We start from the raw sequence: 19,556 nt of genomic DNA on the forward strand, positions 1-19,556 counted from the left end.
GCATGCAACAGTTAAATTATAATTCGACATATTGAATTTCCAATACAAAAAAACATCTTGCATAGCCTAGTGTAGTAGTGTATGAGAGTGTGTTTGTTTGAGTGAAAGGGAGAGGATTCTGATGTGCTTTTGGGGACTTGTGCAAGCAGGCCACGTTAAAATTGAGCAACATTCCAGAATGAAGACGAAAATCGCGACCTCCCCACTTTAACTGCAGTAGGAAAAGTCCAGCTTCAGGGAAGCCTGATTGGTAGCCTATACCCTACTGCTTGTCCCATACATTTAATAATCATAACTATTTATAGATCTTCTACATTTCCCGAGTATCTGATTAAATGTATGCTACGTGAAGTTGCCCCTCCCTCGTTTGTTCATATGCGCGGATGAGATGGAAAGCCTGGCTGTGCCAAACATTGTTTAAAAGTTTTTATCAAATTTTGGTCGGCACACAAGGTTTTGGACATACTAATTTCTAGTGGCACCTGGGCTAGGCTACGTTTGGTGCATTGATCAGATGTAGCAAAAAAGACAGATATGGTGAGAGGATGAGATCTTCTTCGGCCGCTGAGCGACCCGCATGTGTGTGCGCGCGCGTTTCCTTCCCTCCCAAGACCCGACAGTTGCTTACAAGTCAATTTGAGCGCGAAAACAGCAAAGTCAATATGATATTTCATTCAAACAGGGCCTACACGCTCCAAATAAAACATTGGCTGGAGGGATTTTCAACCGGACCGCAGCGCAAGCGGACAGTCAGTGTGAAAAGCCAAGTCTACACACCGGTCGTCTTCGCTGCCGCTCGCTTACCATCAGTGCACGAGCCCTTGAAATAGTGAAGTGGCATATCGCAACAGCACATGTCGCATTAGCCAAATGATGTGCAACAAAGTCGCCAACAAAGCGTGAACTTAACGTTTAATATGCCAACGTTGTGTGAATACGGGGAAAGGATAACAGCTGGAAAGCCATGCACTGCCCTTTCAGTAGGCTATGAAGACCGCGTCAGACGGTTTCGTTTTCAGCTCGTGGGGAAAGCATAATTTCCCTGCACTGCATTTGCTGAATCTACTAAGCCTGAAGTTAGATCAAACTATCAACAACCTCATGCATTGCTCTATTGCTTTAATTAAGATTACTTAAGACTGATGGCAAGATGTGCAAGCTTTCTGGCGTCATTCACGTTTCACATTAGGGAGCGGGGACGGGGACAGTTGCAACATCGGTTTCCCCTCATTGTCTCGTGCCAAAACAAAATAAAATTTAGGAATATTACGAATCAATAAATACAATGTTTTCTTTTACTATGAATAACCTAGGCTATGCATCAAATAGGATAGAATTTTGATCCATAGTACAAATTGAATGAAGCGCTTGGTGCCTACCAGCATCCATGTAGGCTAAAAAAAATAAAATAATTGTGATTCGTCGATGCTTCTTGCAAGTTGTCGAGCGACTAATCGTCAGAAAAATAATCGCTTTCCTCCAGCCCTAGTGTATGTGTACGTATCTGGATGTGAATGTAATTGATGTCTATGAATGTATATGAGATGTGAGTCACAAAGATCTGACAAATGCCTGGTGTACAACAAGCGCGACCTACGTGCAGGGCCGGTTATAAGCATAGGCCGGCTAGGCGGTCGCCTAGAGCGCAATGTGAAGAAGGAGCGCCGAAATGGCGCTCTCCGATGCATAATTTTGTGATATGGAGATTTTTTATGAAGTCGCAATCAACAAAGCGTGGCGAAAGCGCTCCTCACGGCAAAGCGCCCCTCAGCCAATAGTAATATCGCTTTCAACTGTCTCTGGGAAGTCTGTGAACCAATAAACAGACAGTCCTGAGAAAGGGGGCGGGACGAGTGACAGCGTTCGATCTATTTTGAATTTGGAGACTCATTCGACAGAGGGCAAGCGCGAACAGTAATGCTGCTCTGTTGGGTGGAGAATTGTTATGTTCTCATTAAACCAGTCATTGCATGATGCAGGAGTTGCAGAGGGTGTTTTGGAATATGTGATTTAATCAGCAACCGTTTGTGATAATGTAAAGCCTAATAGTTATGAGGCTACTGTTTGGAATTAGGGGAAAAAAGAGCTTTGCTTTTGATCTGAGAAATCGCTAGTTAGCATGCTAACATTAGCCAAGTATGCCCAGCAATGAAATCCAGTGAAGCAGCTGTTAGTAGCCTACTCACTAACACCCACCTGACATCATAATACTTGCTTAGGTTGACAAGCAATGTAAAGTTAGACTGGTGCCATGTTTGAAACAAGTTTAGCTGCCATATCTCCTTCCATCCACCTGAATGAATTACCTGCTTGTTGTAAGCTTGAAAAAAACATTGTTTCCAGACCAGAATGACATATAGGCCTACATTAATAATGTAACAGAACCATGCACAGCATGTTTTCATGCTGAGTGATGTAGTATTGCAGACAAGTGAGGCTATTAACTATATGTTGTATATTATGAAATTCAAAAGTGTGACAGCTTTTCTCCCTTTCTCTCACCCTGTCCCTCCAGTTCAAACACATAGATAGCCCCCTTCTCATTCTCCTACTCACAAATGCACCACTATTTCCAGTACAGAAATGAAATTGGTTTGGAATCATAGACAGCACAAATGTGTAGCTTATTAAAATTGTTATGCTGCCATGCTTTGTGATGCTGTAGGTAGTGTAGATAGGCTATCAATGCAGACCTCCTTGGTAGGCCTATTGTCTACACATGCATTTGACATGCAAATGTACTGTACCACTCTCCTGTCATTTCAATTCCATTTTACAATTCAAACACATTGATAACCTCCCTCTCATCTGGGGTTGGGGGCACCACCACCATTACATCCAAGACACCACACAGTGAAGGTACTTTCATGCGACTCAATCTGATGTGTTGGTCGGCTGTCCAAAAGAACCAGAAATCCATTTGATGCAAAACAGTTATTGTTCTTGATGCTATTTAGTTAAGCTTACTACCGGTATTACTCTTGTGTTCTGTAAGGTATAAAAAAAAAAGGGGGGGGGGGCGCCAGAACTCAAACTCGCCTAGGGCGCCAAATAAGCCAGAACCGGCCCTGCCTACGTGACCTAGGTAGCTGCAGTGGTTGAAGAAGTTTCGCCATGAATTTGCTTTATTCACTCTAGTCTGGACGTGGCATTGACATGTTTGATTTAGCTAATCACATAACGGCTCTGTCTTGACAGCCTGGGACGGAGATATAAAAGTTCCAATTGTTTTTTGCCAAACTGTGTCATAGCTCATTACCATAAGATTAGCTTGACTTTAATCATTAAAATTTGTTCTGGTCGCTCAGTTCGTTTCGCTCTGGTAGCTTTATTCACCTTCCCTCCATAGAGAAATAATGACTTCTGCCGCTCAGACAGCGCAGGTCGCGCCTGGTGTACACAAGGCACAATGCTGAACCTGATGAATAGGCTTGTCTGATGTGAAAACGAATATCCCTAAAGGACTATAAAGACTCCAATCTAATCTGATGTGATCTAAAATGTGAAGGCGGAGGCGCGTGCCAACAGCCTGGAGAACGAGTGCCACCGCGTGACGCTGTCTCTGACGGAGAAGAGCCTGCTGCTGGAGACGGTGGGGCGGGAGAAGGAGCAGACGCAGGGGCGCCTCCGAGAGGTGGAGGTGGCATTACAGGCCGAGAGGGAACAGGCCACCAGGGGCGCTGCACGCCAGGAGGCCACCCAGGAGAGGCTGGCACAGGTACCCCCAAACATCTCATATGAATGAATGAATGAATGAATGAATGAATGAATGAATGGAAGAATGAATGAATGAATGTCATTGTACAGGTATAACAGAATTTGTTCAGTGCAGATGCTCCCGGTGCGTAGCCTCTTTGTGCAGATGGGGTCGACGGAGGGCCTATTCACTATTTGCTGAAAATACTCAACTACATCATAACAACATTTCTATGACATTACCGAGAGTCATAGCCATTGCAATTTTGGTGACAGTATGGTTATAACATATTGTAGGGTCTGTGCTGCTAAGGGGTTAATAACAAAAAACGTAAAAAAACAATAGACCCACTAAAACACTGAATGAAAATATGCCATACACATAATAAATCTTGAAAAATGGCTGCCATATTGTTAACTTGGATAGTATACAGTACTTTTTTGACAGAGTAGGCTCTACAGCACTATTGTGCCAAACTTGGTGCTCGTGTCATCAACTGAGATATTGGCCTTGGTTACATGGGACATTTAATTTCGAATTTTCTCAATTTAATTCCGAATAAAACTTACCGGTAACTCAACTTTGAAAAGATCACGTAAACACTTCCAAATTCAAAGTGTAATGTAAACTGACCAGAACTATTTAATTCTGAAGAATGATTCATTCTGAATGAAAGCCATCATGTAAACGTGTCCAGTGTCTGACTGATCTGGGGTGAATTACTCGAAACCAAAGTTGCTTACTACATTAGCTACTTTGTTGCTTTCAATGCATTTTCCCATGGGCAACTACCGAAGTTGCTAACAGGCTAACAACTTCCCTTTTGAGAAACTCACCCCAGATGTGCTCCTCTAAGGCCCAGAGCGAGGGGGCGCTCCTGAGGCAGCAGCTGGAGGAGGTGCAGAGTAAAGGCGTGGCCAAGGAGAGGGCCGTGACGGACGCCCAGGAGCGCTTCAGCGACATCCTGGACAAGCTGCGCTCCGACTCGGAGGAGAGGGTGCAGCTGGTGGAGGAGAGGAGCAAGGAGCTGGCCACCAAGAACGCAGACCTGAGGGAACAGCACCACAAACTGGAGCAGGAGAAGGCCGACAGAGAGGTAAACAGAGCCAGAAGAAACACCTCCGTTGACAGTATGCTGTAAGGCTGTAACGATACACCCAACCCACGATTCGGTTTGTATCACGATATATGACCCACGGTTCGATACGCCCCACGATTTTTTTTTTTTTTTAAAGGAAAAAAAAGAAGAAAATAAATTATAGGCCTATATAGGTGATATATATGCTTTCTTTTTGCATTTAGGCCTTCCTGCCTACATTAATTTTGTAGGTGTAGGCCTACTAAATGATGTTGCAGATATAGGCTACCACTGCAACCTGTTCCCCAGGTGTTGACATCAAAGCACAACACAGAGAAATAAGGGATATTAGTTCACCAAGGAAAAGTAGGCTTCTTATTAATAGCCTTAGATCATATCATGCTGAGATGCTGACCGTGTGTGAGAGAGACAGAGACGGAGAGAGAAGGGTCAGGGTTCCAGTAGGTAGCCTATAACAACTCTCACATTATCAAACACTATCCAATTAATATCCAAACATTAACTGAAAACAACACTGGTCCTATTTCGTTAGGAAACATGTTGTATAAAGTTACTTACAAAAATGCAACACTTAATTTTGATGTTTAATATTTTTGTAACATTTTTGATCGTGCAGCAGCGCGCGCACGCTTATACAAACAAATCTCGATATGAACCTCAGTTAGCCTATGTTCTCACGATGCAACACGCACGTTGTCCTTTGTTTGGTTTTGTGATTTGACATTTTGTCAAGAGCGGGAATGGATGCAGGCTGAAATGGAGCATGTTTTCGCTAGACAGGCGGTCAATGCTGGGAAGAAATAACGCTGCCTATTAATATCCTCCACATCCACCTCAACATTCGCCCGACTTCAGACACTTCCCTTACAGAGCGTAGCGTGGTTTATGAATTTGGGCAGGCGGAGCATCTCACTCTCTCGCTCTCTTTCTCTCTCTCCTCTCACTCAACGTTTATCTCCACTCAACAGCATCGGCGCATGCATGAATCTAAACACCTTCACACGTTTGATAAAGCCTTCTTGGTCTGCTGTTCATTTCTGTGCTTTACCTTCCGACGTTTCCAAGTTTTTCGTCTCGCGGAGGTTGCTCAGGCAATTGACAACAAATGCACGTGCTGGTTGGACGAAACATTTCATAGGAGAGGGGTGAATGGAAGTGTTACTCGCACATGTGCGCCCCTTTTCTACTTGTCTTTTTAAAGCGCATATGCAAACATTTGCCTGTATCCTGCTGTTTTCTAGACTGAGGGGTAACAACAGAGATTTTGTTAGGGAAGAACTTTGGTAACAACTTTTAAAGGGCGCATCGCGATTCTGCAAGGAAGGTTCGCGATAGGGGTTCGTGGGTCTGCGTACCGCGATCCCTCGGTTCGATGCAATATCGTTACAGCCTTAGTATGCTGAATGTTTTGCCATTTTGAGTGTTCGCATGTGACTTGGTGTGGTCTTTTGGCCTTGACACTAGACACTAAATCACACTAAATGACAGTGTTTTGCCACTAAACAAATTTCCTACTTTAACCAATTCGGGAGAAATCTGAGAACCTCTAAGCTAAAAAAAAAAAAGTAACACTTTGCTTGGCGTTGGCTCATACGGATGTGACGACAGTGTCATGAACATTATGTCAATGTTATGACTGTCAAGTGACATTCGGTTATGGTAAAGACAGCCTAAACAATGTCAACTTTTCATGACTATTAAGCGTCATTGACATAATGGTCATGACTCATCCATGACTGTCATGACACTTTCATATAATGCCTATAACGCCATAGTGAAGTTAAGTACCAAAAAAAACGGTAGCATGTTACTGGTCTGACAGACAGTGTAACCTTTCATTATCCAGTGATGGCCCTAACTGAGTTTCTGTATTCATGCCTTTTCAGGCGATTGTGAGGGAGCTGCAACAGGAGTTGGCGGACTCGCTGAAGAAGCTGTCCATGTGTGAGGCCTCGCTAGAGGTCAACACGCGCTACCGCAGTGACCTTGAGGACGAGAAGGGACGCATCCTGAAGGACATGGACCGACTCAAGACCAAGGTACCTGCACCGGGCATCTGTAGGAGCGGGAAAGGATCTGCACACTGCCTGCAAAAGACTCCATTTTTACTTGGAGCAATGTCTCGACCATAGATGCCTGAAGAAGATCTATGGTCGAGATGTTGCTCCGAGTAAATTGCAATTTCAACACTACTGGTCACAAAAAAATGCATTAGCTCATCCCTACTGGCTAAACCAGTTCTCGCTCTCTCTTGCTCACTCACTCACTCACTCACTCACTCACTCACTCACTCACTCACTCACTCACTCACTCACTCACTCACTCACACACAGGCAGGCAATTGAAATTGCCTCAGGAGTTGCTTCGATTTTGATATTTTGCACATTGCCTCACCAGTTTAATTCTAACTTACCAGAAATAAAACCCCATTCATCTTCAACAGGGTTTCATTTCTGGTGATTTAGAATTAAATGAATTAGCACCAAAACGTGGCATGGAAATCTACTGGGTATATTGAAGAGTGAAGTGTGGGACACCAGATCAACAAACAAGAACAGCTGACAGCAAAGCATCAAGGATATATATCCCTAACTCCCATGTACTGTTTCTGCCATTGACTTCAATGTTAAACACATCATGGCAGTTATTAAGACAGAGAGAGTACCAGCCAAGTATTGAACGTTGCATGATATGTAGATAGTACCAAAATTCAACTGATTTGATGTGATCTGATTTTATCACAATATTCTAATGATGTGAATTCCCCAAATCATGTTTTTTTTTAGCTGGAAGCCCAAAATATGCAACAATAAACAATTGAATGATTGGAATAGTTGAAAAACTGGACCATGAATCTATAATCCATGACAGTTTAACATTATTGATGGAATAATGGAAATAAATCAACTTTTTCATGCTATTCTAATAAAGTGGCCTGGAGCTGTATGTCATGTGTTTTTTTAGTTGTGAGGCACTGTACAAATGGGCATATGAAGGACAAAACAGGTTATCAATTACAGACATTCATAACACGTGCCCAGTGCGTAAGTCTCCCACCCGCTTCGGCAGGGCAATTCTTAATGTCATCTTTCCTAAAAGGCACGACGTAACTCCATGCAAAGTTTGAATTAGTTCATGGCTTGTAGTAGGCTATTCTGCTGCGTGGATTTATGCACATTTAATTTGGTCTCGGAAGGGCTTTATGCAGCTGGCATAAGAGCTTGTAAGCGCAGGGCTTGGATATGCCAGATGAAGCGCTATAGGTTAGTCACACTCCAGTCTCGAGGAATATAACAAGGACGTATTTTGGAGGATTGTTTTTGGAGGATTCACAGTTAGGTTTTATCCCTTCTTTCGATGTTGGCAATTAGCTTGATGTTGTCTGTGCTTTGCGTTACTGTCAAGCTTCAATCGAGCGCGCGCTCAGTTCGGCAGAGTGAGGGGGCATCATCTTAAGCATGCATATCCGCTGGACCTCCCAAAATGCATCTAGTTCTGTCTGGTTTGAGTGAAGGTTCTGGCTAGCAAACATGCTATTCGCATATTTTTAATGTTTCAAGCGAGGAGTTAAGCAACGTCTGAGGCTATAGCGATATGAAATGCTTTTATGAAGGGCGATAGAGGGAGAACTTCGTCATTGGCATAAAATCAGATAGTCTGTAAATGTAGTAGTATTAGGCCTAGGTCTACAAATAGTTCTGAATCTTAAGTTAATCGAAGTCACACACATGTGTCAGGTGGCAACATCTTATTTTAATTCATTATTTGCAGTAAGTGCAGAGACGCGCGCTCTGGTGCATTTCTAGTTGGGTCATTTGTCAATGGCTAGTTTCGCCATGTTGTAACGGCTTGTGTGCTGATGTAACTGCTGCCACTCCTACTGCCTTCGAATGTTGAGTTGCCAAATGTTATTGTTTTGCGTCTGGATCTTGAAGATAGTCTTTTTGTTCTGTTTTGTTTTGCTTGTCTTCATAGTGAGAAGTCCGCACACTTAAAATCCTTTTTGTTGTATTTTATTATCTCATGGCAGGATTACGTTTCGACCTTAACAGTCTTCATCAGATTCCCATAAAGTAATAAAATACAAAAATTAAGCGTGCAGACTTCTCACTTTGAAAACTACAATTGGCCTTCGTCCTGCACCTTTTCCTGGGATGTGTACAATCCTCTCCTTCAACCTTGTTTTGTTTGTCCTCCAGCTGCAGGAGGGTGAGGATCAGTACGTGGAGGCTGAGAAGCGCATCAACGCCCTGAGGAGCAGTCTGGACGAGAAAGAGCGTGACGTCATTGCCTCCGCTCAGAAGCTCCAGGAGGTACTGGCCAGCGCGGCCGCCTCCCAGAAGACCATCAAGCAGCTGGAGGAGGCCGTGCAGAGGTGACTATACATGGGTTCTAAATGTTTGTTTACCCCGGACTGCGCGAATAACTGCGCACAACAAATTGGGAAACTCCAACTCCCATTGTCATTGTGACACAGCACTCCACAGCACACAAGTGCACATTGAACACTGCACACTACGAAATTGCCTTTATGCCTCACCCATGCAAGGGGGGAGCCCTCAATGGTGCCCCAAGGGAGCAGTGCGGTGGGACTGCGGTGGAAAAAAGTTTTTTCATCACCAGCCAATTCGGCTTTTAGATGTTAATTTTACTCCCCTTCCATTGAAAGTGGCTAGTAAGATTTTTTTTCTACCAGCCAAGCTGGATTTTCAGCACCAGCTTAAACGAATTGGATGTGTGTGAGATCTGACTGGCACTGTTCATGGTGCATTGGACACGGGGACCTGGTGTTTGGTTAAATCAAAAATAGGAATGGAACTTGTGTTATAATCTTGTGTTATAGTCTCGCTGATAAAATTACCTTTTTTAATCAGTAATCAGTGGTCTGGTTATGGAAATTTAACTCTGTGACCTTCAGGACGTGATCTTGCAATTCAGCTTTCACAATGCCCTGTGGTGGAGCACCTACATTTAGCGGGATGAGTTGAAAACCCTTTTGACACTTTCACCTGAGCACGCCATCCCCACAGATCCGTCTTCCTAAAATAGCCCCGCCCTGTGCCAAACGTAGACGGCGTGAAACTGGTGTCCCGCTGTGTCCTGTCGCTAAGCACAGGAAAGTGACAAGCCTTAGGTCTGGGAAGGATGTGCTAAGGTGATTATGACATCATCAACACTCCCTCTCTTCCTCCTTCCGTCCCTCCGTCTGCAGGCTGGAGATCGACAACGCCAGACTGGAGGCGGCGGCCAAGCAGCAGTCCAATCGCATCGAAGCGCTGCAGAAAGGAGCGCAGGAAGCGACCGCCGTGAGTCTCTTACTTCCTCACCTCTATTTCTCTCTTTGATACCTTCTGGAGTGCGCTGTTACATGAGTAGCTGGTCCCGCTTTTACTGCTAGCGTGCGTTTGTTTGTGTTGACTGGTGCTGAGCTGATAAGGTGGTTAAGTAAGGCTTAATTGTGTGGGGGGGTTAGTGTGCCGCACTCCGTGATTAGACAGAGTAGTCATATCCTTCAAGGTTAGTCAAGACCTACGTACAGTAAGTACCGCAAAACAACATCCATGCCTCCTTCAGTTGTGTTCATTATAGGCAAACAGGCAAATAGTTTCTGACCTGTATTGAGGTGTAGATGCCTAGTAAAGATGTTGAAGTGTAGATGTAGTTGTAGTTTATGATGTGTCTTGGAAGTGTAGATTTCTAGTAAAGATGTTTAATCTTTTCACAGCCACCAGGCTCTTCACCAGGAGGAGGGGTTGGTATCTCGAGCCGTAGTCTCTCCTGTTAGCTCCTCTTGGGTTGCTGTGTTTGGGTTCACCTCTCTACCCTTTCCTTTAACCCATTTTGACCTGAAGGTGCATTCTAAAAAAGGCTCCTAAGACCTGAGCATTGACTTTCAGAAAAATGTAACAAAATTGCCAACACTTACTTAAACCTTCATTTCTACGTTTCTGAAGCAGATAAATATATTAGATTTTATTTTTAAAAGATAGCTTAGGCCTTTGACTTTTATTGGAACTTATAGTAAAATTTGCTTATTTGTTTTGTGTGACTGTCATCATTATAGGCTACTTATGTCACCATCACCGGTTTCCAACATCAAACTAACTTCACCGCAGCATTTGCTGGCAGATTGAGATGCGCGTCGAGATTGTTCCGCATATATTTGTTTCAGTCACGATTCTCATCCACAACTCTTCTGTAAAGAAGTGGGAGAACACTTGAAGTGGTGTTGCTTCATTTGGCAGATTTGACACTTGGCTTCCTTTTGTACGGTATCTTTGCACGAGGGAGAAAGTTTATGTTATATCTTGGAAGCCGATAAACTCACAACTGGCGTATTAGACGACATAAACGGCAAATTTTCCTGCTCATCTTCAAACATCGCTCGCATCCACTGGCCTCTATCCTATCATCAGGTATCTCCATCTCAACTTCATCCCCATTGCTAATCAAATCTAAACCAATGCTCTGAATATCGCTAACGACCGTCATTTATATCAGCCATGGTTGCTACCGTCTGTTTTTTTTTTTTTTTTTTTTTAATTCTCAGACAGAGAACAACGGTGCTGACAAAAAGGCTCGGATGATTTTTCTGTTGTCTATGTATTTAAACCATCCAGGAAAGAGTTGTTAATCACATGACAAACATACACCCCTTTTTACCTCCCCAATGTGTATTTCAGGCACTCAGACAATATACAAGTAATTTTTAAATGCCTGCATTGTTGAAAACGCATGAACGTCACTCCCGGCGACAAAGGTAAAACAACACATGTGCGTATCCCGGTCAAAATGGGTTAAAACACATGGGGTGTGACTCAAATCAATATTGGATCTGTCTACCTTTGGTGTCTGTGGAATAAAGAATTCAAAAGCATTGTGGTTGCAAGTGATAAAATGCTCTTCTTCCCTGCTTTTGAATCTGGTTTGGGGTGGTTTTGGTTTTCCTCTCTTGGTGGTGGCCCTTCTTCTGTTCCAGGTAGATCTTTAATGGTTGTGGTGATCCTATCCCTTTCTTCAGACACAGATGATTTGTCACTCCTGAAGCTCCAAAAAGCATGTCCCCCTAGGCTTACTTCAATGCTTACTTGGTTCTTGGTCCTTCCCAGACTGAGGCGAATGCAGAGCTTATTTGCATGCTGTTGTTGTGCTGCCTGTGTCTTTTCTAGGTGCGCTCCCGTTTGGAGGATCTAGTAACAAATCTGCAGAGCAATAATATGACCCTTGAGGACCAGCTCAACCGTGAGGTGTTTATCTTTTTCCTGTTGAACAGAATGTCTATAAATGGGCGATTCTTGCGAAAACCAGGTTAGGTTCAAACGGCTCAAACTGCAAAACTTTCAAAAAAACATTTAAAGACAAATTTTCTCTTTGTTTTGCGAGACTAAGGTCCATTTTCCATTACATTTGATTTATGTATGTTTGCTGTCATTTTATGAGCACAAAAATGATCAGTACCACAGCAAAGCACATTTTTTGACATGTCAAAAACGTGTGTAGAACACAGAACCTTTTATTTTTAGTTTACAGTTAATTTGCTTTTTTATTTTAACATTCATCTGTTGAGATATAAAAGGAAGAGTCATCTTGGCTGGATGTTACAGTAATAGCCACTTTGATAGGCGGCACCTTTTATACCTTATTTCTGATTTCGCGAGAATCACCCAAATATGGGCTAATAGTCCATTGTGGTGGTCCCTTTTACAGTTTATCTAAGTGTAACAACATGCAATATTATGTATGTATGTACCCAGTAATTACCTCTGATTATAATTGATACTGGCATACTGAATATGTAAATTGTATTGGTAAGTTGTGAGAAAATGCATAGTATTACATATTGTTACACTTTGTTACACCATAGTTCATTGTGTGTAGATACACTGTAACAGGGACCAGGAAAAAAAACTAAAAAAAACAAATGTGGTTATACTGGTATTCAACTTGTACTCAAACATATTAGCATGAAGAAGGGAATGCATTCAGTGTAGAGTTCAGACATTAAAATGGGTTTAAAATGTTTCTTCTCTTTCTTTGTATATGTTTTCATTTGTTTGTAATATGGGCATTTCCTGACAGTGTAAACAGTGCTGTTTGAGATGTTGTAGAGGAGGCCCTGTAGGTTCTACGCATGACACAATATGACCTGGTGTGTGTGTGTGCATGTGTGTGCGTGCATGTGTGCGTGTGCGTGTCCATGCGTGTGTGTGTGCAGGTGCAGAAGCAGGGCGTGCTGAGCCACAATGCGCAGGACTCGCAGGCCATGTGGGAGGAGGAGCTTAAGAGCCGATCTCGCCTCGGCATCCGACTGGCAGAGCTGGAGAAGGAGAAAGGAGAACTCAGCAGCCAGGTGGGTGGAGGAGGAGGAGGGGGCTCAGCAACCAGGTGTAACCATCGAGCAGCCCTAGGTGTACCACACAGCACTGACTACATAACTGTCTCATCATAAGAAAGCAATTGTAGAGAACGTATAACCGAACCTCTTCTATTAGAGTAAGATAACCCAGCTCCGCCCACCCAATGCAAAGAAGTGTGCTCAAGTTTGGTCTCCTAAGGGATGAGATGTGCGCTACCGCCATCTACAGTGCCAATGGAACTCCATTCATTCTCAACCTTGATTCTCCAAAGGTATCCTAACCGCAGGTCTACTAAAGGGCCGTTCACCTGACATCACATGGATCCTGGAAATGCATGGTCTTGAAGTTACTCTAATAGAAGATGTTTGGTATAACTGTGCTGCTGAGGGACGTTGGAGCATGAACTGGCTGTATAGTAATGGAAGAGCTCAGTAGCCAGGTGGACGGTGGACAACACTGGCAGCAGACTTCAAATACTGTACATCCAAGTTCACAAGTGCTTCTTGGTATCCAGTGGATATCATTGTGGAGAGATGTCTTTAATTATAAGATTTTGTCTGCTTCTAATTTCTCGTGTTTTGTAAAAGTTTATGTTTCAAATTATTTCCCTGAAGTCTCCTGCAAAAGGTGCCCACAAAGTTGCTGCTTCCTAGACGTCTCTGTCTGTCTTAGGGCAGCTGTAGCTGAAGGCTTAGGGAGTTGGTCTTTCAGTCTGGGGGTTGTAGGTTCAAATCCCACCTGACCTCTCCCTACACCTCCATTCATGGCTGAAGTGCCCTTGAACAATGCACATAACCCCACATTGCTCCAGGGACAGGAACCAATACCCTGCAATAACTGAAAGTCGCTTCGGAAAAAAGCGTCAGCCAATTGTAGTGCAATGTAATACAATGTAATGTAATGTCCACTTGTGTCCTGTAGATGGAGCTAGAGAAGAAGAAGGCCAAGAAGATTGGAGAGCAGAAGAAGTCAGTGGACGCCCGCCTGGAGCAGGAGATGCAGAGAAACACGGAGCTGCAGAAAGAAATGTACAGGTGACTTCCTTTTGCCTTTGCAGCCCGCTCGCCCTCCTGCCCGCCCGCGTATCCTCCCTGCCTGCTTCGTGCCAGCAAGTTCGCCCGTAGATGTTGCTCCTCTCCTGTCATGGTAACGGTGGCTGTGTTTGTGGTAACCGCTGCCCTGGAGACGGGTCCCGCCTGGTGTCTGCCACACTCACCTGCTTGTGATTTGTGAGGACAGACAGCTGCTCTCTGTGGCCTTCTGCTTTTGGTGGTATGAGTTTGGGCATTTTGTGGCTATTTGTACACGAGGGTTTTTTTTGTCACGGGCTGAACTACGTGTTTACAAAGAGATGTCATACATAAGAGATCTACTGTAAGTAGAGTGTAGAGTGATTGGCGTTGCCAAACACAGACAAAGTAAGACTGAAAAGTTTGGTTAAAGTACCAGAAATTATTTCACCAGAATTTCATGCATAGTTTTGTCAAACACTAACAGAAATTGTATATCTGTAAGGACCTTCTTTAAGAGCCTCTTTGTGAAACACCACATGTAGTAGTAGTAGCAGCTAACAATTGCATTATCAGTGTTATGTGTTTGATTATTACTGCATTTGTTGTCCTGGGTTTTTGATAATGGTTGATCATTGAATCTGTCTGCTGTTGGTCTTTTATGCAGCTGCTACATGTACAGTAGGTGATGCTGATTCTTTTCATGGTAATTAATTTGTATGATGTAATGTGTAGGTAGACTACAACTTGTAGTATTCACTGGGATTCAGCTGTATAAGCAACGACTTAGACATCATAACTTAAGGCCTGTCCAGTCAAGTCAGGAAAACCAAATCTGTATGTCCAAAACTTCAAAAGATAAGAAAACCCCCCACAAATATCCCCAATATCCTTGTACATTGATGGACTGTATATATGGTTTCAGCAGTAGCAAACGTCAGGGCCACTATTGTATGTATTTCGGTGACGCTTCAGAATAACTACCTATTCACAGCTTTATAAACACTTTATTAATATTTAACAATAATTAACATTTACATAACCAAACTACGACTGCACATTGGAGTGGGAGTCAACTTCTACTGTTTGAGTTTTATGTGGTTTCATGCCTTCTGGTCTTTGGAGGGGAAACTTCCAGGACCAATGCGACTGCGCTGTGTCAGCTGTGTTAATATAAATATTTCTTGCCCATTTATAAACATTACAAACATTTTGTTGAAAATTAGTTCATTATTTATAAAGTGTTTATAAAGCTGTGAATAGGTAGTTATTCTAAAGTCTTACCTGGATTTCTTTTTATTTGTTTATTTGTTTTTAGTGGACTACCTAAGAAGCATATTCAATGCAGCATATCAACCATCAATTACAAATTAATTTATGGGCATTTAATGCTGTGGTTACTCGACCTGACGTCTGAGCCCAAAAAACGTCTTTCATCCAGATGTCATTGTCCGTTTATTAACCCGTTGAAGCCTAAGACGCGTGCAAAAAAGGGTGCTGAATGCCTGAGCCCTTTTTAAGAAAAGCTACCCTCTATAAAAACCTGAATATCTCAGGGTGGGTTGCACCAACATGGCTTAACTTAAACCTAGTTTAGGCCTAAACTGAGTTTAGTTAATCCATGTTTAAACAGGGTTTAAATTAATCTGAGATGTGTTGCACATCTTAAATTTAAACCTGGATTACCTAAACTGGTTTAATCAAGGATTAAACTAGATTTAAATATGTTCATCAGCCACCATTGATGGGTAGGTCAAAATGTGTGCCTAAAAAGACAACACGTACATTTATTATTGACTATAAACAAACAAACGATAACACATTGAGTTATATGGGGCGGGCATAGTAATAGCTAAATCGTTCAGTGGTCTGGAATTCGGCCTGTTTGACATTTTGTAAACATTGCATGCGTAGCGGCCGTTACATTGTATCAAAGTTAAGATGCCGGTAGATCGCAATGGAAACAGAAGAGAGGCGGCATAGTGGGACTGTACAAAGAAAATATTGTCCCGCTGACGGCGAAGGTATATCAATATTAATCCCGAAGCAGCTCTCCCTCTCCAACCTCTTTGATGCTCTGGACAGGAGAAAAGTTGCTAACTTTGCTGCTTTGCTAACGTCACCAAGTCTCCACCTATATTATATGTCTGTAGGCTCCATCCATACGTTTTTCAGCGCCAGACGTCAAGTGGTAGCAACACAGTTAATGCCCAAAATGGAAAAGTAATTCGTCATTGATGTAGGCTAGGCTACAAACAACGAACATGCTTCGTAGATGCTGACTTCACTTTACAGTCCACATTGACGTCTACTACAAAACGTCATTGGAGTTGGACTCATGTCCACCAAAACCTGTCATATTCCAACATAACACTTCGTATTAAATGTTTAGCACTGATTTTAAACGAAATGGCAATGCATTATTCATTTCGTGAATTTATAACCATTGTAACAACTTGGCATAACATTAATTTAATGTCCGTTTCGTTAAGAACAAGCTGCAGCAAGGCTAGTTTTACTGTAGGCTAAGCGAATCCTGTTCACGAAGTGGTCTCTTGTTACTAAGGTAATGACTTACTCAAAAGGGCATACAGAACACACATTCCACATAATCCAATGGCGATCTGTTTTGTTTATTTTATTTACACTGCATCAATAGACATGCATGAAAATCCCTCACCTTTCGGCGAAATTCGCCGTTTTGAAATCAAAATGGGTCATTTCTGTGAATCGTGTAGATCCGAGGAGAAAATTTTAGGGGGGGGGGGGTGTCGAGCGAGGAGAAAAGTGTAGCGCCATGATACTGTATCATTGTGTAGCGCTCTACCGCAGAAAACTTTCCACAACTGACAATGACGTTTGACCAATCACAGCATTTGTTGCTGTCGGCACAGCCAATAACGTGAACGAGCTCTATCTAAGTCCCGCCCTTCATACTTCTCTTTGAAAGCGTTTTAAACAGGTGAAGCTTTGGTCTGCGGGGCTGGCGTGGTTGTATCAAATATCTTTCTTTTTAGTTCTAGAACATCTCTGATTATAAGAAAATGTCCAAACGATCTGTCACAGATAGTCTACACGTTTCCCAGAGAGGTAGCTATGATCTTGTTATGAGAACATCAAGACGCAAGCATTTCGATGAGAAGGGAGTGGATGTAGTTAGCCACAGAAGTTAAGTTGTTTTCCTAATAATTTGAAACCGCATTTGCCCTGCCCACGTGAAAAAGTATTTATTCTCAAAAGAGCTCCCTTAATGAAAGCTTGGGTAGGCTTACGGCACGTTTTCCTGACGGCTATTTTAACGGGTCTGTGCGCTACGGAATGGCGAAATAGTATGCGCTACGGCCGGGAAAGAAGCGCATATCTACGCGTGGCATCCAACCTGCTTCGAATGCTGCGGCTTCTTATAGCACGCACGAGAGAGAGGGAGAGGGAGAGGGAGAAAGAGCGAAGCCTAACTTAGTCAATCGTTTGACACGGGACAAATTGTTTTAGGAATCATGCCAAGTTTTTTGTAATCCCTTGGTAGCCTACATCTAAATTACATATTAAAAATCTAGTGGAACACGGTCAAACAGTTTTTTTTTCACGGTCAAAGTTGGAGCTTTCCTATTATTTTTTTTATAGGGAAACAGATATACTAGGTGAATGGACAAAAATTTCAGTAGTTTATCCAAACTGTGTCAAAGATTTTTTGTATTACAAGTTGTCTGAAATATGATGATTAACTGTTCAAACGAGATCACAACCAGGCAAGCGTTGAGGGGACATTGGATAGTGTTGAGAGGAGGGGGTGCTTAGTTGCCATTGGGGGGCATTAGTCTATTTTATTTTTAAGGGGGGCATTGGCAGGGTTTTGATGAGGTCAAGGGGGAATTTATTTTTTTAAAAGCCTGAGAACCAAAACCCTATCTATCTGTCTATCTGTCTATCTGTCTGTCTGTCTGTCTGTCTGTCTGTCTGTCTGCCTATCTGCCCCCCTCATCAGACATGACAGCATGACAATCATGAAGTAACGAAGATGGTTGACAGTTCTTCTTATGTTCACTGTCCCCTGGGTCGCTACAGTATGCTCAAAATTCATCATTTAAAGACGGTTTTAGCTAGATTTTCTCCCATGGGAGACCATGCCCCCAGACCCCCCTAGTATGACTCAACACTATCCCCCAAAAACGCCACTGCACACCACACATTCGCGCGCACCGCTGCAGCACACGCGCCGCTCCGTGCCACCGCGCCACGCCGCACCTTTCTCACCTTTTTCACCCCTGACCCGTTTTCATGCCTGAATAGAAATGAACATCTCGGTAGTTGTAGTTGCACTTCTGACTCCACCGTCCCGCTTGCATGAATGAAGTTTGTTGACAGACGTGACGTCACTGTTTGGGTCCGACCATGACAGGCGCCGGATCATCTTCAATGACAGCATAGTTGATTATCCTTTTAAAGACATATCCTTACTATCTTCAGATGACTACTTAATTCTACCGTTTTGTTCAATTTCGTCATATTTTGGAAAATAATTGGTGAATGGAATTATTTGTTATGGCTATGGCTCATCAATTTCTGTCTTTCTGCTCAGTTGACTGAAGAAGGAGGTTATTTTAATGCAAAAAGAAAGGCTGCAGAGCATGGGAAAGCCATTGAGCTCATAACAACGCACTTGAAGAACTTTTGAGTGACATCATTTAATGCAAATTAATAAATCAAATCATATTTGCTTATTTATGTCATTATCTATTTGCAATAGGCCAGTTAAGTTAGGCCTATATTCAGGGGACCTAGGTGCAGACTGGACTTGTAGACACCAAATAGTTCACCATCCATCATCTGGAAACAACATGTGGCGATAAGCAACGAGAATCTGGAGAATGGGTGCCACAACAGACTATTAGGGCCTATTTTGTGAATCTGAAACTCACTATTGCTGTAGAATTCAACAGGGTTTAGCCTATCTTGAATATTTATGCGTGGAACTCTATCTTGTAACTCAAGCAGACGAATAACAGCAGCCATGTTGTCCGAATAACGCATTTAAACCTCCTCCAGGGGTGGCTTAAATTAATCAGGCAATGCAGGTTTATCCTTGGGTTAAAATCACTGGTGCAACAGACTCAAAATTAATCTCAGTTTAAGTGGGGTATTAAATCTGAGTTTAGCCATGGATTAGATTTAACCAGAGATTACTGGAAGCTAAGTTTAAACTGGGTTTAAGTTTGGTGCAACACAACTAAAAATTAAACTTAGATTAAATGTAGATTAAAATTTAAACCACGTTGGTGCAACCCACCCTCAGTCTCTGAAGCACATAAAAACATGCAATAAGTTGCATTTAAACGCTAAGACCCTTATCTTTCATTGGAATGTGTTCATTCATCTCAAGCAAACAAACATTT

At 42.8% G+C, this 19,556-nt stretch overlaps 1 protein-coding gene across 5 annotated transcripts in view; it reads left to right on the forward strand.

Moving 5' to 3' along the window:
* si:ch211-272n13.3 (ankyrin repeat domain-containing protein 26) overlaps nucleotides 1-19,556 on the forward strand; it is a 65,303-nt gene that overhangs the window by 32,226 nt on the left and 13,521 nt on the right. For 3 of the 5 annotated variants that reach the window (XM_063196691.1, XM_063196690.1, XM_063196695.1), the window contains 9 exons: nucleotides 3,509-3,718; nucleotides 4,554-4,793; nucleotides 6,683-6,835; nucleotides 8,996-9,171; nucleotides 10,009-10,102; nucleotides 10,522-10,548; nucleotides 11,966-12,043; nucleotides 13,012-13,146; nucleotides 14,075-14,187. In XM_063196691.1, the coding sequence (XP_063052761.1) occupies nucleotides 3,509-3,718; nucleotides 4,554-4,793; nucleotides 6,683-6,835; nucleotides 8,996-9,171; nucleotides 10,009-10,102; nucleotides 10,522-10,548; nucleotides 11,966-12,043; nucleotides 13,012-13,146; nucleotides 14,075-14,187 (1,226 nt within the window). The remainder of the gene's footprint in view (nucleotides 1-3,508; nucleotides 3,719-4,553; nucleotides 4,794-6,682; nucleotides 6,836-8,995; nucleotides 9,172-10,008; nucleotides 10,103-10,521; nucleotides 10,549-11,965; nucleotides 12,044-13,011; nucleotides 13,147-14,074; nucleotides 14,188-19,556) is intronic. The other 2 variants (XM_063196692.1, XM_063196694.1) reach the window with 2 other exon arrangements.

Source organism: Engraulis encrasicolus, chromosome 4 (assembly GCF_034702125.1).
Source record: "Engraulis encrasicolus isolate BLACKSEA-1 chromosome 4, IST_EnEncr_1.0, whole genome shotgun sequence".
Lineage (NCBI taxonomy): Eukaryota > Metazoa > Chordata > Actinopteri > Clupeiformes > Engraulidae > Engraulis > Engraulis encrasicolus.